The sequence below is a fragment of the Lissotriton vulgaris genome, chromosome 1_1, assembly GCF_964263255.1.
Source record: "Lissotriton vulgaris chromosome 1_1, aLisVul1.2, whole genome shotgun sequence".
NCBI classification, from domain to species: domain Eukaryota; kingdom Metazoa; phylum Chordata; class Amphibia; order Caudata; family Salamandridae; genus Lissotriton; species Lissotriton vulgaris.
The window spans coordinates 1,032,538,799-1,032,558,553 of NC_141685.1; the positions used below are offsets into that span (position 1 = coordinate 1,032,538,799).

The 19,755-nt window shown below is 43.7% G+C and overlaps 1 protein-coding gene across 3 annotated transcripts in view; it reads right to left on the reverse strand.

Annotated features, from left to right (window-relative positions):
• LOC147748463 (A.superbus venom factor 1-like) overlaps positions 1 to 19,755 on the reverse strand; it is a 1,277,467-nt gene that overhangs the window by 1,168,670 nt on the left and 89,042 nt on the right. For 2 of the 3 annotated variants that reach the window (XM_086962056.1, XM_086962049.1), the window contains exon 2: positions 19,025 to 19,217. In XM_086962056.1, the coding sequence (XP_086818182.1) occupies positions 19,025 to 19,217 (193 nt within the window). Of the gene's footprint in view, positions 1 to 19,024; positions 19,218 to 19,755 lie in introns of those variants that run through there. The other variant, XM_086962065.1, reaches the window with a different exon arrangement.

Consider the following 19,755-nt stretch of genomic DNA (forward strand, 5'->3'; position numbering starts at 1 on the left):
CAACACTTCGTTTTCACCTCTGTTACCTAGTCTTGACACACAGGGATGTCCAGCATTGCTGAATGGGTTTTCAATTCCACCTCAGCCCATGATGAGGTTTCCAGCTTGTTTCCAAGCAGACAGGCAGCTGAAAGTCTTGGAGAGACCACTACCTGTTTCATCCCAGTAACCCCACCGGGTCTAATCTTACCATAGCCATGGCATGTTCTGTAATAACACTGTCTGTCAGGATTCATACACCTTAGCGCCATCAAACATTACTTATATAAACTACTTCAATGCGAAAGGTTAATGTAATGTAAGCGTTTTTTTTGTAAAGCGCGACTATCGCTCCAAGGAGCATCTTGGCGCTGAGAAAAAACCAGACGGATGGAGGAGCTGGTTCAACTGCTCATCGTGGTGCAACAAAAAAATCAGATTAGGCTTTTACACTGCGTATCAGGCAGGCTGTAGATCCAGGTCTTTAGTAGTTTCCTAAACACTGATTCAGAGCTGGTTTGACAAAGGTGCAAGGGGAGTTTATTCCAAGCCTTTGACCCTAGAACTGCCAGACCTTTCCCTCCCCTGGTGGTCAGTCTAAAGGAAGGAATAGTCAGCAGGTTAGATGGAGGTAACTGTGTGTTCTTGCCTGTACAAACTGAGGGGTCAATTATGATTGCGGGTGGATCGCCACTGCCCGTATGGCAAAAAACCTCTGCCCGCTGTGAATTCTCCCCCTGCCACATTACCATGGCCGGGGGAGCCCGGCAGATGGAAAGACCGTCTGCCGGTTTTCTGCCCGGTCTAAGAGTTGACCGGGCGGAAAAGCTGCTAACATGGTGGTGGTGTCTGGGAGACACCACCAGCCATATTAGCATTATGGCTGGGACATGCCTTTCTGTGGTGGCAAGCCGCGACAGAAAGGCAGGCGGGAATTGCTTGTGGGGGCCCGTTGCAGACCCCAGGGACTCTGGGGTGTGGGGGTTGCACATGGGAGGATACCTATGGTACCCCCTGCAATTCCATGCACAACAGGGCAGGCACCGTGCTGTGCCTGCCATGTTGTGCATGGAAGTGCACAACATGCCTTCCTGGCATTGTGGCGTGCGATGCTGAGTGCACCGCCAGCCACAATGTCAGGAATGCAGGATGCGCCCGCCACGGTGGCGGGTGCATCCCAATTGCCCCCACGGGACCTCCGCCCTTATGTTGGGCGGTATCTTTTTGCGATAGGCCGCCCGCCATCCTAATGTGCCCCTAAGTTTGCATGGACTACAAGTTCCATGATGCCCAGGGAAAATATGAAGAGTTCCAAAGAATCATGGGGGATTTATAGAAGGAGCCTGCATGCCAGTTGACGTGTGTAATTAATTTATGTGGTTGCAGAGGCTGGCACTTTGGAAGAGACTGTTTGTCTCTCATTTTGATATCACAGCCCTCATTTGGAAAAGCAGTCTTTTGGACAGGTAGAAAGATATTTATTTGAAGTATAGAAGATATAAATAAATTGTATTTGAAGCAGGTGCAAGAAGACTGCTCTTGCAGATTTAAGTGAACTTGGGTTTATAAATTAAGTCAGCAGCAGTGTTCTTATTTCCCTCCTTTCTTCAAAGTATTCCTTATCAGCCCACTGGAAAATGTTGTATGCTTTGGAGCTGCAGATTTAAACTAAAGGTCAAGTGAGTTTAAAAAAAGACATACATTATTCCTATCTGTTAGTTGTATTTTTCGAGCTGCAGAGTTGAGCTAAAGGTCACACGAGTTCAAAAAATACATACATTCTTCTTTTCTGTTGGAGCATACTTGTTATTCTGGGGAAAATGAACAAAATAAAAAAGTCAAAACAAAAATCTGTTCTTTTATGAAAGTCATTAAGGTGAAAAAGACTTTGGTTATCTACATTCAGTGCTTTATTTTTCTGTTATTTTTAATATTTTGGGTTCTGGAACAAATGCACTGAGAATTAATAGCTTAACAAAGTCGAGTAAAAGACTGAACTAGTGGTGATGATGAACCAATGAATATTACATCAATGGTTGCAGCATTTATTGTGAAATACTTTTATTTTACAATCTGATGAGGATCTCTTCCAAAAGAATTGCGGAACTTAACATAAACTTTTTCTTTCTTTTCTTGTTTGTCTATGTGTGAGTAAAATTTGTGATTATCTTGATGAGTTGTTGTGGAACATGTAGTATTAGCTTGCAGGCCTATTTATTTTTATATCCACAGGTTCAGACAGGGAATTTAAAGCTTGGTAATCACAATAGTGTAGATTGTGCAGAGTTTGCAAAGGTGATTCCTCTATAAAGTCAGAAAATTCTGATACACTTTAGTGGGACTTTAAGAGAGTAGGTGTTCTTTCATTTGCTAATATTGTTTCGTTTCATTTTCAGATTTTTTTCCTTTCCCTGCTGTTCCCTTCCTCAAACCTTTCCCTTACTTGAATGCTCTAAAACTCTGTGCCTTTCCTGGTATTCAGTATTGGATATATCAAGAGGTGTCCCATATTGTTTGTCACTCTAAACCTGAAGAGTTTTATCGCCCCATTGCGAGTCCGTAACACTGTCAGCGTTGGGGTCTGGATATGTCTTTCCAATCAGGTATTGATCTGGGGAAACCAGTGAGCCTTTCACCATGGTGACACTGACACCTATATCCCTCAGGGCTTCTATTCTAGTCCCGGGGATTGAGGGGTACTGTAAATATTATTTCAAGTTGGGAGGCCATACAGCTAAAGTGGCAAAATAAACTTCCATATCTGTGACTAAAACAGCTTAAGTGTGCACTCTGATTTGCTCTGGTAACATTGTTGATCTCATCTGGAGATTTGCTACACAAGGTTCCATGTTTAAATATTGATTACAAAAATATAGATGAAAAAAATATCGATGTAAAAATATTGATTACATAAATATTGAATCCCTATACCTAAACAGGTAAGTACAGTAATATTGACTCAAAAATATAGATGTTAAAAATATAGATGTTAAAAATATTGACTTTAAAAAAATAATATAACTTAAAATAAATTAATTAAATGATATTATAATTAACAAAATAAATTGAGTTTAATATATATTTTAAATATTAATAACAAATAAACTTAATTTAATAAATATCAACGCAAAACAATTTTTACATATACATATATTTACTTAAATACATTTTATAAACTATTATCTTCAATTAATTTATAAACTTTTTTAATTATATGAAAATAAAATGAACACATATATAAATAATTTAAAATAAAATATTCATTATTTAATTAACACATTAAACTATTAAAAAAATAATACATACATTTAATAACAAAATAAAAACATTAGTAGTTAAAACGGTGGATAGCGAAGGGGTAAAAATTACTATTTCCACTCCAATGAGTGCAACACTAGGGAAAGCGCTGGATAGGGGAGGGGTAACATTTACTATTCCCACTTCAGTGAGTGCAACATTAGGGAAAGCGCTGGATAGTACAGGGTTAAATATTACTATTCCGACTCCAGTGAGTGCAACAGTAGTAAAGCGTTTTTATAGCGGAGGGGTAAAAATTACAATTCCGACTCCAGTGAGTGCAACAGTAGGGAAAGCGTTGGATAGCGTTGGGGTAAAAATTGCTATTCCCACTCCAGTGAGTGCAATAGTAGGGAAAGAGCTGGATAGCGTAAAGGTAAAAATTACTATTCCCACTCCAATGAGTACAACAGTAGGGAAAGCGTTGTATAGCTAAGGGGTGAAAACATACTATTCCCACTCCAGTGAGTGCAACAGTAGGGAAAGCATTGGATAGTGAAGGGGTAAAAATTACTATTCCCACTCCAGTGAGTGCAACAGTATGGAAAGCGCTGGATACGAAAACAATAAAAAACATAACCATCAACATTTTAATCAAAATTAATTTCCAATATTAACATAATTAATATATACATTTAAATATATTATTAGTAACAAAGATAATGAAAAAAATGATTACACATTAACACTATAAAATCCACAACACACAACTACAATTAATTATACAATTAAATACATTTTTACTAATTAAATGATAAAAATTAATTAAAAAAATTAAATAAAAATTACACAATTAAATTTAATGAATACTAATTAATTAATTAAAATAATTAAAAATTAAATACAAAAATCAATTAGTTACCACCTTTCACATCATTTACACATATAAACACCAAAACACACACCTAAAATTATTTACACAATTACAATTATTAATTACTAATTAATAATGGTAATAATTTAAAAGTATTTAATAATTATTCATTTTTAAAAATGTATTACTTACCACCCTTCACACAATTTACACAATATAAACACCACAACACACACCTAAAATTAATTACACAGTGAAATTAAATAATTACTAATTAATGAATGAACATTAATTAAAAATTAAATAAAAATTACACAATTAAATTTAAATTAAATAGAAATAATAATTACTTACCACTTTTCACACCATTTACACATAGAAACACCAAAACACACACCTAAAATGAATTAAACAATTAATCTAATTATTTATTCATTGACTAATTGAAATTAATTAACAACTAATTATTAAAGTATTCTTAATGAATCAATTAACACATTAATTATTCACTACATTTTATAAAATTACATTACTTCTTTCCCTATTCCCCTATAAACCCACAATCCGCTACGGAGCTAAAAAAGCAGAATTAACGTTGAAATAAATTAATAGCTAGTAAAACTCTAAAACTTGTAATAACATGACAAACAATTCTTATTAAAAACACTAAAATACCTAAAATAATGAATACATCATTATTTTTTTAAACTATACTTTTGTAAACGATATTTATTACAAAGATATTTATGTAATTGATATTACTTACCTGTCAGTCGATATTCTTGTCAACTATGTTTTTGTTGGCGATATTTCTGTCCCACGATATTTTTGCAGCGATATTTCTATCCCACGATATTTTTGCAGCAATATTTCTACTCTGCATGGCTACACAAGTACTAACTGGAGGAGGACTAGAGGACTTCTTGTTAGGACAAGTAGCATCTCCAGTCAGGTGTCCCAACTTCTTACAGTTGAAACACCAGCCCTATTGGGGATATAGATTGACCCTTTGCACCTACTATTGGTCTGGGAAGAATTCTAGGACCAACCCTGGTGAGCAGGTTTTTAGGGCCCTTTAGAAGACTCTTGATTTTTGCCTTTGGAATTCTCATCTCTGGAACTCTCTACCATTGTCCCTGCGAAACACCTCAAATCTGCTTGTCTTCAGGAAAAACTTGAAAACCTGGTTGTTTGCTGGATAATTTTCCCTTCCTCTGTGTCCCTTTCTGTTACTGTTATGTTTTTGCTCTTCTTCATGGTCTGAAGCCCAAAGCGCCGGGACACTCCTTTGGAGTAGCCGTTGCGCTATAGAAGTCCCATTTTAACATAACATAACATAACATCTCCCTTTTTCCTGGGGAGGTTTGGTAACCCCTTTCTTTTGGTCATCCCCAGTGGTTGTTTTTGTTACCCTAGTATTGGCCCAGTGGTCTGCCTTATTTCCCAATTATTGGGGAGAAATTTGACCTAGGTCTTTCAGATGTTGATGCAACTTTTAATTAATAAATTGCTTAAAATATGTTCTTTCATAAAAGATTGTAAAGTCCATTCAAATCATGTACAGTTAACCGCTCATCTAGTGTCTTAACTGAGTAGTCTGTGAAGTCAAACCAAGACTGGCTCTGGGTTTTGTGAGCCCCCCAGAATATAATCCTATATTTCTCAGTTGTGCGATCAAAGCCCTCAATTAGAGTGTTCGTCATGAGGTCATAAGATCCAGCATCTGCCCCAGTAAGGGTCAGGAGTCTGTCCCTGCAGTTACCAGTGAACAGTTCCCAAAGGAGCGCCTCCCAGTGTGACATTTTCCCTTTTCTCATTTCACAAGCCCTCTCAAAAACTGTGAACCATTTAGTGATGTCATCATCTTCCTCAAATTTGGGGACAATCCCTTTGGGGATTTTGGGATCATAAAAGTGTTCTTTTTCCCTATTTACTAAGCAAAAAGAACATTTGATGGACAGAATGTAGAACAATGTCATACATTCACCCAGTACAGAGATCTGGGCCTAAATCCATAGTTGTTTTGCTCACCATGCCATTCCAGTTTGGACCCAGAAATATGCAAATCAGTCTTGACCCTGCACCCAATGGGAACAGTCCAGCCCGAACTGCCAGGCCAGGTCCTCCCTCGATTGGAAACAAGCATCCTAGGACCGGTTTCGGGGTGACAAATGCAAAAAGAACAATTGATTGACAGAACATAGAATAATCTCATACATTCATTTATTTACTAAGCTACCGCCACCATTGATGGGAGCTAGGCACATCTCTGATCTTTCTTTTCCTAGAGCCAGGAATATGGTCCCTAAGTTAATCTATTGGCCATTCCTTGTTAAAAGACTATTCTACTCATTGATGCTGTCCTCAATGGTCTCAGAAGTACTTGACCCACCTGTGTGTGATCTAGGTGATGTGAGTAGTATTCTTGGAGTCAGGGGCACAGGTGTCCTGTCCTCTCTAGAAAGTGAGAGGGTTGAAAGTTATCCTCATCCCCTCCGCTTCCTTCCCCATCTGAGTGGTCCTCAGCATGTTCAGATGGGTGGTCCTTAGCATAAAGTGTCAAGAAGCTCCTGGAGCCTTTGCTTGAAGGGGTGAGACCCCACAACTATGTGTTTGAGTTTGCATAGCGACCTTAACTCCCTCAACTCTAGATGGAGGTAAGGGGTGAGGTTGAGCTCCTCGACCATGTTCTCTATGTCAATTGGCATTTTGTCAGTAGTAGTTTGGTTCTTGTTAAGAGACATTAAACAATCCCAAACCCTCCCACCCCTAACTATGGTTAGTTTTTATTGATCTAAAAAATTCCACCACTTATTTATTGGTCCTGAGGAAAGCCAGTTTCAAAGATAAAGGCCTGGCTGAAACATGTGGACCACACCTGGATGCAGGCGACCATAATCCTTACTCCTACACATCCATCAGCCTTTTTTAATGCTAACAGAGGCCCAGTGATTAAAATACTATTACCCTCGGGTACTGGGACCACTGTATAGTTTTTAATCTTCACTTCTCACTCCACCACACTGCACACTCAGTAATTATACCTGCTCCGCTATAATCAGGCGCTGTCGTAGCACACCCGGGACACATTCGGTGTCACTGGGTAGGCCCGATGATGAAGCATGCCACAAACCAGGTTGGTGGGTGAGGGCTTCATGATCAAACCAAACGGTTTACCCCAAAACGTAGTAATCTGAGTCTCTTCACAATTAGGCTAGTCCCTATTGATAATACAATTTAAGAGTTCTGGCAGGTGATCAGGTGTTGATCAAGTCAGTCCAACTAAACGAATGTAGGAAGCTGGCTCTGAATATACTATACCAAAGTAAGGTATAGTGTGCACAAAGTCCAGTGGATCCCCAAATGCTTACAGAGGTAAAAGTAGATAATACCTTACTCTTTATTTTTGGTAGTATGGGCGAGCAGTAAGGCTTTTTCAGAGGGTAGTTTTAAGCATTTATTGTACACACTCAGGCAAGAAATGAGGTGATAACCTCAAAGACTGAACTCAGACAAATTAAAAATATTCTTTAGGACTTGGTACAGGTAAATAGAATTGTACTTTTCAAGACAGATTGATTAACAAGCAAGAGTGATGAGAATGACTTCTGTTACAGGTATGTAAAATATTTCAATACAGTTGAAATTACTTTTGAATTAATTTTGATTACTTTTTATGGTACAGTTTGATTACTTTTCCTACTCAGTGTGATATGCACAGATATCACACTGGGACATTTCCTAGATGAAAAGTAAGTAAAACAGTTTTCATAAAACCACAGTTTCCATACAAACATCTTCAAAACAGAAGTATTTCAGAATAAAACAGTCAATGCAGTCCTATGGAGAAAAATGAGGTTATCGGTCTGCAGGTAAGTAAGCGGTCTTGAGGGTTGTGTTTCCGGGTTTGAAACAAGGGAGCAATGACACACTCCAAAAGCACCCTCAGAGGCATTAGGGCGGTCAAGTACAGATTGCTGAGGTCCAATGTTATCTTACGGGGCTAGGGGATCGTTGGTTGGTGGTTGCTATCGTCCAGACTACAAGGTTTAGGTAGCAAAGGTCCAAGGGTTAAGCTCTTCCTTCAGAAAAGCTCCTTGGTCCTTCTTCTTCTTCTTGCTTGTCTGAGGAGGCAACGTTTGGGGTTGCCCATATTTACTAACTTATAGGGTCATTTCAAGTAGGTATAGGTCAGGACCAATAGGTCCCTACCTTAGGGTGGATATACCCACTATTATGCCACCCTCCAGTGGGAGGGGGACATGAGCTTCTCTCTGGTTGCCTGGGTCCCCCCATCTTCAAGATGGTGGGGCCTGAGAGTTGTGCTTTGCCTTGCCTATCCCACTTGAGGGGTGAGGTTGCTAAAGGTGGGCACACCTCTTCGCCTATCATGGTTTTCTAGCCAATTCGCACTCCCAAAGTGGGGGTTATAACAGATGGGGGTGATTTGCTGGAAGCAGCAAATGGCTGGGTCAGCTTACAAAGGCGACAAACCTTTGAAAATTCCCCTTGGTGTCCCCTGTCCATCCTGGGGGAGGATGCTTGGCACCTCTACCCAGGATATGCTTTGTTTCAGAACCGTGAGAGCTTGAGGCTCTCGACCAAGGGGTCGCAAACCATGTCTGGGGGTGGCAGCTGGCGAGCAGCCAGTCGGCCAGGATACTAGAGAGGTTGTTTTTTACGGGGGCATCTCTAAGATGCTCTCTGAGTGCATTTAGCATTAAATCCTACATTGGCATCAGTGTGGGTTTAATGCGCTTAGAAGTTTGATACCACGCTTATCAGATGTCATTATGGTGCTGTGGAGGTCATAATCACAAACTCCCAGACCATGTACTCTTTATAGCTTTACTGCACTTACAATGTCTAAGAACGGATTAAGATACTGTAGGGGTGCAGGGCTCATGCACCTGTATCCTCACCAGTGGTATAGTTTACCCAGTTAGAGGGATGGCTTACCTATGCCACAGGCAGTGGATTGCAGGCATGGCACACAGGCATGTGCGCCAAGTCGAGAGTTCACTTTCCTCTGCACCAAAACAAGGTGCCTGCAAGGGTTATGTGTGTGTTTTAAGGTAAAGGGCCTCTAAGGGTGTTACAATGTGTACTGCAGTCCTTATAGGCCTTCCCTGGTCACAGTGCCCTTGATACCCATGGCACCTTTTACAAGGGACTTACATGTGGCAAGGGTAGTGGCAGTTGGAGGTGTCAAGGTATAGTTTTAAGGAAAGAACATAGGCCCTGGGAATCTGGCTAACAGGAACCCAGGGCACACTTAGAGGGCCGATTATGATCTCGTTAGGTAACTCTTCTGACCAAATTGGTTTCAACCGACCGATTTTGATGAATTGAGATGCTTCTAGATACAATTCGGTCGGACTCCCATTGACTTCAATGGGAGCCTGTGTTCCGAACGAGAACATAGGCTTCCATTAAAAACAGGGTTGTTTGGGGAAAACTTTGCACCCTGTGGCGGGCACCAGATATGGCGCACCCTGGGCTGTATTGGGCCTGGAGAACATCACTGTGGAAGGGTCTGACTGAGGGGGAGGGCTCTACTGGCATGGCGCCCCTCTCACTCCCCCAGATTGAGACTTTGGCCTGAGGTGAGAGCTGAGTGGGGTCCTATGGCCTAATTGGAAGACGGGCAATAATGAGAACAATAGGACCAAATTGTATATTCAATTACTGAAGACTGGTGAAGGCCCGGACTGGACTGGACCCGTGGACCTGTGCTCCACCAACTAGTCTGTGGCACTTGTAAGTGGGCTGCTGCCAGGGGACTGCAGTATGTGCGGCAGGCGCTACTTAGAGGAGGTGGGGACCGAGCCCTACCACACAAAGGGGACCATTAAAATGTAGGACGGATCGCCACCGCCCTCATGGCGGTGGTGATCCACCCTACATCCTAGCCAGCCCGCCACCCATTTCCCCCGCCTTATTAGTATGGCGGGGGGACCGCAGAGGACGGGAAGTCCTTCCGCTGCTTTTCCGCCCGGTTGACAAGTCGACTGGGCAGAAAAGGGTTTTATATGGTGGCGGTGTCTGCTAGACACTGCCATCCATATCAGGATGCAGGCAGGAGGGAGCCTTTCCCTGGCGGTATTGCCGCCTCCGAAAGGAAGGCGGTTTTTGAGTTTGGGGGCCCATTGTGGCCCCCCAGGATGTTGGGGGGTTGCGGGGGTACATGGGGGGTACCTATGGTACCCCCCTTCATGTGCATGCACAACATGGCAGGCACTGCACAGTGCCTGCCACGTTGTGCATGCACATTCACAACCAACATGCATTTTTGGCATTTCGGCGGGCGGTGCTGAAAGCACCGCCTGCCGCAATGTTAAAAATGCAGGATGCGCCCGCCAGTGTGGCAGGCAATTCCTAATGTCACTCTCGGGACTCCTGCACATATGGTGGGCAGTCCCTTTTACCGTGAGGATGGCGGGCGGACAAAGTCCGCCCACCATCCTAATGATGCCCTAAGTGTCCTGGGAGGTTTGAGATCTGCAGTGGCATTCTCACAGCTGGCAATGTAATAAGGCCAACATCGCAAACCTTCATACACTAGGGAGCTGCACCTGGAGGGCTTTCTGCCAAACATTGCTAAACCTTGCATGACCAGTGGTAGGTGATGGGAGCAGGCATCAACTACCAGCTGCTTACAGAGCCACCCTAAAAGAAAAACCCTGAACGGATGGGTAAGACTTGGGCGAGAACAAAGGGAGCGCCCCTGATTTGGAGACCGCCGCTTGTGAGCTGAGACAGGAGAGACCAGGGTCAGGACCCCTGGAAGACCCAATTTAGCAGCAGTTATCCAAAATACTCAAGGCCATCACTGATACTAAGGCCACCCTACATCAAGATATCAGTATATTGTCAGTGGGGCTGGGACTGCTAATAGCAGAAAACCATAAGCTAGCTTGGAGAATTAAAGTGGCAGAATCCTTGCTTGCTAACTTGCAACCTGCACAACAAAAGCTGTCACACCAAGTTACGGAGCTCCATGACAGAGTTTGCACACTTGAACGCAGGGCAGTAGATGCCAAAGGGCCCAACAGGAGGAATAACATTAGGATAGGTGGGCTGCCTGAAGAGGTGGAAGGCAGGGTCATAATTGTTTACCTTGAGCCTTGGCTCAAGACAGTGGTCAACCCTGGAACGAGCACACTGAGTTCCGGCCGACTCACTTACACCAGGATGCCCTCTGCACCCGATAGTGGCGATGCTCCTTCCCTACAAAGACAGAGATAAACTGCTTCAGAAGTCAAGAACTGAAGGCACATTTGTGGTTGATAACAGTAAGGTTTTGATATTTCCTGACTACACAGTGGAGGTGCAGCAGAGACGAGTCTTGCTCCTCAAGGTTAACAAGGCTAGCAGTATTCCCAAATGTTCCCTGTTTGGCTCTGGATAATATTGGAGAAAACATATCACTTCTGTGATGATCCCAAAGCAGCCTGGGTGTGGCACAAAGCCTGCAAGTCTGGAAGTCCACCTCCGAGGGCAGAGTCTAATGCCGCACTACAGGAGTGGAAGTTGAGGAGGAGGACTCAGATGAGGCCATGAAGAGGACATCAAAGAAATAAAGCGTGTCTCAGACTGAGAAGGAAAGTGCTGCTGCTCAAACGGCAGATGAGATTATGAAGATGTTAGAGACCACTTCAGTGGTCAGTTACCCCTCTGTGACAGGCGACTAATGACTCAGACTCAGATTACTCACAGGCAGACAGTACCCTGCTGCTGCTAGTCACTCTGAGAACAGCAAGTGATCTCCTCTGAAAAGACATCTCTGGGCAGTGAGGGAGCTTACTGTATTTCAGAATATTTTGATACTGTAAATTGCAGACTTCCTGGGTTTATTGACACTCTGGGCTGGTGTAGATGAAGTGGAGAACTGCTGTCCCTAGACCGTAGCCTACTCCCCCCAAGAAGGCTTCACCTAGAGCATTATGATAGACTGTTGGTTTGCTTACAGTTTGAGCGGCTGGTTGGTACCAGACTGCTCTTGGGATGGGGAGTTTATGTTCATGGGTGTTTTACCTGTTTTGTTTTGATTTGCTTGCAGGGATGGCTCTGACTTTCTTAGCTAGGAGATCGGGGTGGTGGGCGAGAAGAGATTCTGTGAGGTGTGTTTCCCTATGGCACCAACACTCTATACATTGAAGCTCATGGCTTGGAACATTAGGGAGATGGACTCTGCTACCAAGCGTCATAATATGTTATGCTGTTATGTTAAAATCACGTATTAAACGCACGAACACCAACAGTTTCATGGTGTTGAAGTGGAGATCAAGGCAGTGGACAGGGAGAGCACTTAATCAGTATATGCTTGGATGAACAACAAGGTCTTTAGCTGTTTCCTGAACTGGACTAACAAGGTAAGAGACCTAAGCTCAGCCGGAGGAGTGTTCCAAAATGGTGGTGCCAAGACTGAGTATCTTAATCCACCATACTTCTTCCATTTGGCTGATGGAACTTCCAATAAATGCAGGTGGGAATATCTAAGGTTTCGAGTGGGAATGTAGCGGCGTAAGCGAGCTGAGATGAAAGCTGGGCCGTTACAATGTAGTGCTTTGAAGATGGTGCAGCCCATCTGAAACGTGCAGCGCTTGCTCACTGGAAGCCAGTGAAGACTTTTCATTAATGGGCTAACATGAAGCCATTTAGGCTGATGAAAGATCAGCCTGGCCACCTGGTTCTGAACAAGCTGGAGGCGTTTCAGTTGGTATGCCGGAATACCAGCGTACAATGAGTTGGCTTAATCCAAGCGAGAGATCACTAGGGCAAGAGCATAGCTTCCCTGTTCAAAAATCTATTAATCTTCTTTATTCTACGCAGCTGAAAGAAACCAGCAGAAATAACTGAGCTGACCTGGGCTTTCATGGACAGATCATTACTTGTGATGATCCTCAAGCTTTTAGAAGAGGGGGCTGGCAGAGGTGGTTTGCCCAATTTCGGGGGCCAGAAGTTGGAATGTCATGGATTTGCTGGCCCACCCGTGAGAATCAGCTCAGTTTTCTCCGGATTCAGCTTCAACTGGTTGTTGTTCATCCAGTCACTAATGAAGACCATTGTGTCTTGAACACTGTACTCAGACAAGGCAGATTAATTAATCTTGAACACCAGTTGAAGGTCATCTGCGTAGTTAAAAATTCTAACGTTCCTTTCCCTCAGAGAACAAATTAAAGCAAGAGATAGAGATTAAAAAGGAGCGGGAAAGAGAGAAGCCCTGAGGAACCCCACAGGTAATGTCTCCATGACTGGAGGAAAAGTTGGCGAGGCGCACCGCTTGGGTTGCCTCAAACAGAAGGAAAGTCACTTTAGGGTCAAACCCTGAATTCCAGCATAACTGACACGGTCGATCAGAATACCATGATCGTCCGTGTCAAAAGCTGCAGAGAGATCCAAAAGTATCAGGGCCTGGGAGTACCTGTGTCTGCCCCTCCTCTGAGCTCATCCATGACAGAGAGAATGACCGACTCAGTCGAGTGTGAGGATCGAAAACCCGTTTGATGTGGATCAAAGATTTGGAAATGTTCGACAAAGGAGCTAAAACAGTTAGCTACATGTGCCTCTAGAACTTTTCCCAGATAGGGCAACAAAGAAATAGGGTGATAATTTCAGAGAGCCGAGGGATCGGCACCCAGATTTTTCAAGATTGGAATAATTTCCGCCCTTTTAAAGGAATCTGAGGCAATGCCATGCTCAGCGAGTTGTTCAAGAATGAGCGGGGGCTCAGGACATGTGGTAAAGGCTTATCGGAGGATATAGGGTGGACAACAATCCAAGGGAGAGTCACTACTGACTTTGTTTGGTAGGTTCAGAAAAATCTCCTCTGAAATCAGGGGGATTTGATCAAGACAGTGTTGGCTCAGGTCAATATTAGAATCCTGAGTAAGACAAGCCACAGAAGAGATACTGGCCTTGATGCTGGCTATTTTCTCTAGGAAGTATAAATTCAGAGAATCACATAGCTTCTGTGAGGGAACGGGTTTTGACGTAACTATGTCTGACTTTGAGACTTGGTCGACTATGGAAAAAATCTCTTTAGATTTATTTGATGCATTGATTATTTTTTGACAGAACTAGTTGGCCTTGGTTTGAGTAATTAGATTCTGATATTATTCCATCAGGACTAAGTAAGAAGCTTTTTTGTCTGGAAGGTAATGACGTCGCCATTGGCGTTCTGCTTGTCTAAGATCGAGTTTCTTTATTTTTAGATCATCCGAGAACCACCATTGAACATTGTGCGGCCTCATGATCTTAGTTTTCTGAGGTCGGCAACACCGTCGCTTGCCGACTCCAGCCATAATTGGATGCTCTCAGCCTGAGTCTGAAAAACTTCCAGTGTAGAGGGGGTAGAGGTGGACCTGCTCACTAGAAGTGACCGAAAATGGTCCATATCTACGCGTCTCCCGTTTCTGGACATTAGATTCTTAGTTAATTTGGGTTTCGGAGAAAGAATGCATTGGAGAGTAAAACTAATCAAATAATGATCTGACCAAGCACACGGAGCTATCAGAGGAGTGGAGATCTTCTGATTTAGTGTCCAGACTTGATCTAAAGTATGCCCCTTTATGTGGATGGCTTCCCTCACGTGTGGGATACAATTCATCCCAGATAGAAGGTTGACAAATTCCCTCGAACTAGAGCTCTCCCGATTGTGGCTAGGCCAATAATTGAATATACAGAGATATTTGAAAAGGCCAGGGGTACAGATAGCCATGCTACAGGAGACACATCTTATACAGAGTGAGGTGGAAAAGCTGTGCCATAGATGGAGAATTTATATTTTCAACCTCCTTTACGGCATATGCCAGAGGTGTACTTATATGGATATGGACCGGCGTCTCCTTTGAACCCTTGCACACGTCCATAGATAAAGAAAGTCGATATGTTCTATTGACTGGGAGAATGATGGACCTCAATATCACTTGTGGCAGTGTGTTTGCCCTCAACCAGGACCAGATACTATTCCTATACAGACACTCGGCCATGGCTGTAATGACAATGGTGGACACGCTCATTGGGGGGACTTTAATTGATGGCCGATGTTACCCTGGACCGCTCTCTTCTCCCATTGCACAGGGCTCAGGTCCACTGCATCGCTGTGGGTTTTCGTGACTGGATGGGCCACTGAGAGCTAGAGGACATTTGGTGGACATACCACACGGATGGTAGGGATTACTTCTTTTATTACCACATTTACCACATATATCAGTTACACAGGTTTGGACGCCATTTTGTGCTCTCATAGACACAGTCACTCTATCACCCACACTGAATGCCTGGGGCACACAGTTTCAGGCCACATCCCTTGGGGGAGTGCACATTGATCCCTTTATGGCAACTTAACACATTGACTCTGGAGGATACTTGTTTTCGGGAGTCTCTTGGTGAAACCATTGACAATTAATTTGCTGTTAATGCACGGTAAGCGTCTACAGAATTAGCAGAGTGTGAGGTGTTTAAGACCGTGGTGTGAGGTCATTGCCTGGGACAGTCAATAGTTGTAAAACAAGAACTGCATCAGGAGTTTGGGGTGCTTGAAGGCCGATTGCATGGTCTTGACAATGTACAGGAAACCAAGGCTGCTGACCTGGAAAGCATGCATGAAGTTCACACGCTTTATGATGTGGAACTCTAGCAGCTATGCTGTCATGTTTATATAGGGTACCTCACAAAAGTGAAGGAGGAGGAGGGGCGATCTGATATACTGCTGGTGTGGCTTATTAGGTCGGAGACTTGTGGATCTCCGATCACGCATGTGAAATCTGGAGCTGGTGAATCCGTTTACACACCAGAGTCAATCAATGTTCTGTTCCGATATTATTTCAAAGACCCCTACAATGCACCGACTCCTCTACCTCCGGCTGCCCAGAAGGCTTTTTAGTGTGCACTATAGCTCTGGGTCTTAGATCAGCATGCGAGGGATCCATTGAAGGACCAGTGATGATACAGGAGATTTGTTTAGCTAACAAAAGCATGGCTACGGGTTAAACCCCGGGTCTGGGCGGTCTCCGTGCAGAATTCCACTCTATGTATGCCTTGAAATTGCCCCCTAGACTGGAGACCTTATACGCAGAGTATTTGAGACTGGGGTGGCTACCTGAGTCTACGTGAGATACTGTTCGGAATCCTGCTCCCCAAGACAAGCAATCAAGGGGCCGGTGCTTCAGACTTTCGCCCACTCTCTATGCTCAACATTGATTTTAAACTACTATGGCACTTTGCTTGCTCCTGCATATACCTACTCTAATCCATGTTGATCTACCTGAGTTTATCCCGTCCCTGAACACCTCATTTAATCTGCGGTTGGATACGGTGAGTGAAACTACTTTATGAGAACCCCATGGCACGAGTTAAGACTGGCGGAACAGTGTCCCCACAAAATGGGATTTTCCGAGGCACCAGACAGAGCTGTCCTCTATCCCTGCTCTTGTTCGACCTAGCTATTGAGCCCTTGGCTGAGTTGTTTAGACAGGGGGGAGTGGGTGTGGGTCTGACTGTGAGAAGGCTAGAGACATATTATTTCTATACGCCGACGATCTCTTGATTTACTTGACAGATACTGTGGTGGGTTCTACTACAGCCCTGGTCCTCTTCGGGGAATTTGAATGTCTCTCGGGTTAACAGAAATAAGACCTACTTGTTTCCTGTGTCACCGAATTTCTATTGCCCACCAGAGCTTTCTATGGACCTCAACTGGGCACTACCACCTTCAGATACCTGGGGATACATAGCAGTCATTCACTTGAAGACCTACAGGATGGTAATCACAGGAATACCCTTGGGTCTCTCAGATCCTGAGTACCTTTCTGGTGCTCTTTATGACTGCCGATCATGGCTCGGATCTCCCAGTCTAAAATGGTCATGTTGCTGTTTCTGTTGTATTTTTTAATCAAACTTCCAATGCCTACATGCTGATTTTGCTCAATGGACACTTTATCACGGGACTTGATCTGGGATAAAGGGCAACGGAAGGTGTCCTTAGAAACACTACAGTGCCCCATGGTGGAGGGCAGCCTGGGAGTGCCAAATTTTGAGTAATAATTCCTGGCCTCCCAAATACAGTAGGTTGTGCAGTGGCTGGGCGGGTTAGGAATGGAGGAGGCGGGACATGACGGCGTCTGTTGCTCACACTAGCTTATTGTTGGATAAACTGCTCAACCCAGCAGTTGAGATCCAGCACCAGACTCTATTACTGAACACCTCATTGCAGTGCTGAAAAGATTAAATGCTGCTTGGCGAAGGTGGTGGGGATTCCCCTGTATGCACTGGTCATGCCCTTGATCAGTCTACCACACGGGGACCCATTCACGATTTTCACAAATAAAAAGATTTCAGCTTGGACGGATGTAGGGCTGGAGACAGTAGGTGACTGTATCCAACAAAACACCCTAATTACGTTTGAGAAAATAGTCACAGGCTCTGGGATTCCCGACAGTCACTTACTCGGGTACGAGGCACTGGTCCGCACGTTCACGGAACTTGGTCAAAGGCTTCTATAGCTCATTGTCAGAGATGACTCACAAACCTTTGTCAGAGCTGCACCGGCAGTAGGAAACAGTTTTGATAGGAAATCTGGGACTCAGACTAGAACAGATGATCTCAAGAAATACAAGATTAAAATACACACAGTTTAATTACTTGCATATGACCTACATGACACCCCACAAAATTTAAGTTGCCCATGGTGGTGAATCTCGCTGTTGCCCGAGGTGCAATTATAGAGATGCAGATTTCATATGCATGGGCATGCTCCACACTGCATTGGTTTTGGGACGAGATACTGGTGGTTGTAGGTACTGCATTTGGATGAACACTTGACTCCACTGTTGAGGTCTGTCTGCTGGGACTTTTTCCTCGACCACCCAAATGGAAAGTTGGGAACAGGTTCATTGATCTCACCTTGTTCCTGGCCAGGAGGAAAATAGCAGTGGCCTGGAAGTCCACTTGTGGGTAGTGCGGACCTGGGCGAGAAATGTGACTCAATGGTTTGGGATGGAGGGATGGGTCCTAATTAAAGAGGAATCAAGGTGGTTGAGATGGCGCCCCATAGCGGAGCATTGGAGGGAGGTCCTGGATGCCTGGGAGCACCTGGGGCACAATTCTGTTGGTGATACGTAGGGTCAGGGTGAGATCTGGGCAGATGAGGGCACATACCTATAGCTGGGGAGAGTAGTGGGTGGGAAGATTTCTGCAGACGCTCCCAAGTTTGGGAGCAACTCTTATGGAGCAATTTGGCACACCTCTAAATTGGAATGGGGGTGGGAGGCATCTACCCGCTAGCCCCCCCACACTCAAACATGACCACGATGGGAAAGCTGTCAGGCAAGAATGTTGCTGGGGCGATACCCCAGACCACACATGCCCCATACAACAAGCTCACTCAGATCATTTCTAGATTATAAAATGATTTTGTTCATTGAACGTTAACTTAGTTAAGTTCCATACAGGAGGCATCCCCTCAGAAGCTGCTTCCCAAATTAGGTTAGATCCTCTTAAAATCGTAGCTAGCTCATTGCATTGACACTCTCCCCAACGGTTAACCTACAGACAATGGGCTCCACTGTTGCTCCATGCATTGTGTTTGCTGCAGATCCTTGACAACAGGTATTAGAGGGAATGGAAATACACATGATGCTCGAAGATGTCTATTATTCATACACTATGTTGTACCTAAAAGGGCGATGTGTGCAATGCTATGACTGTGCTTGTCTAACTGCTATTATACCAAATGTCAATACATGATGTAAAACAAATTAGGGCTGGCACTGTTCTGTAATCAACATGGTGTTTGTTAGCAATTACCATGACTTTCTCCATTTTTTTAATGTTCTAAACATCTTATTTTTAACTATGTTGTGCAGCATTTGACCTCTGTCCATACCCTACTGTTCTCTGACAAGAATAGTTTTTAAAGCGTCCACTCACCATCATCTCTGACATCCCCAGGTACCCATTTCCACTGTGGAGAGTGATGTTGGTAGAGAAAAGATTCTTCCTCTTGTGCGGAAAGTCATACATAGACACTTCAACATTAGTAGGGCTGGTTTCATTGTGGATTTCGACAACAACTGTCTCGCTGTTCTCCACCCGCAGTACACTAGGGGTGATCAGGATACATCTGTGAAAGTCAAAGCAATGCATTTAAATCATATTTCTCCTGAGATTGTTTGCTCCCATTAATACCCTCCTTTAACAGTGTTGTTGTTTACTGGTTGACCAGTGCAACTTAACCTCAGCAAGTCCATGCAATGAACATTCATGACAAAGAAAAGTCCAGGCGAGTCATTAATGCATTTATTTTGGGGACTTTGAAGCCGAATGATTATTGCTGTACTTGAGGTGAAATAGACTGATTATAGGTTATGTTAAGGTTGGTGTCAGAGTGATGGATAGCTCTAAGATTTGTCTAGGGCTAGAGATATCTTAGCATTTTGGGGGGAGTTAGAATCAGAGTAGGATGAAGAGGACACAATAAAGGGGTCACTGTACAGGGTTTCAGCCTGATTCTGAGTTTGAGGGCAAGGAAAAATCCTCCATTTTCTGGAGGAGATTCTGACATTGGAGAGGATGACTTTCTTCCACCATATTATTCTTAGGGTGGAGGTAACTTACAAAGCTTGTGCAGCCCACGCTTTTTCTTTGCACTCTGGTATTTT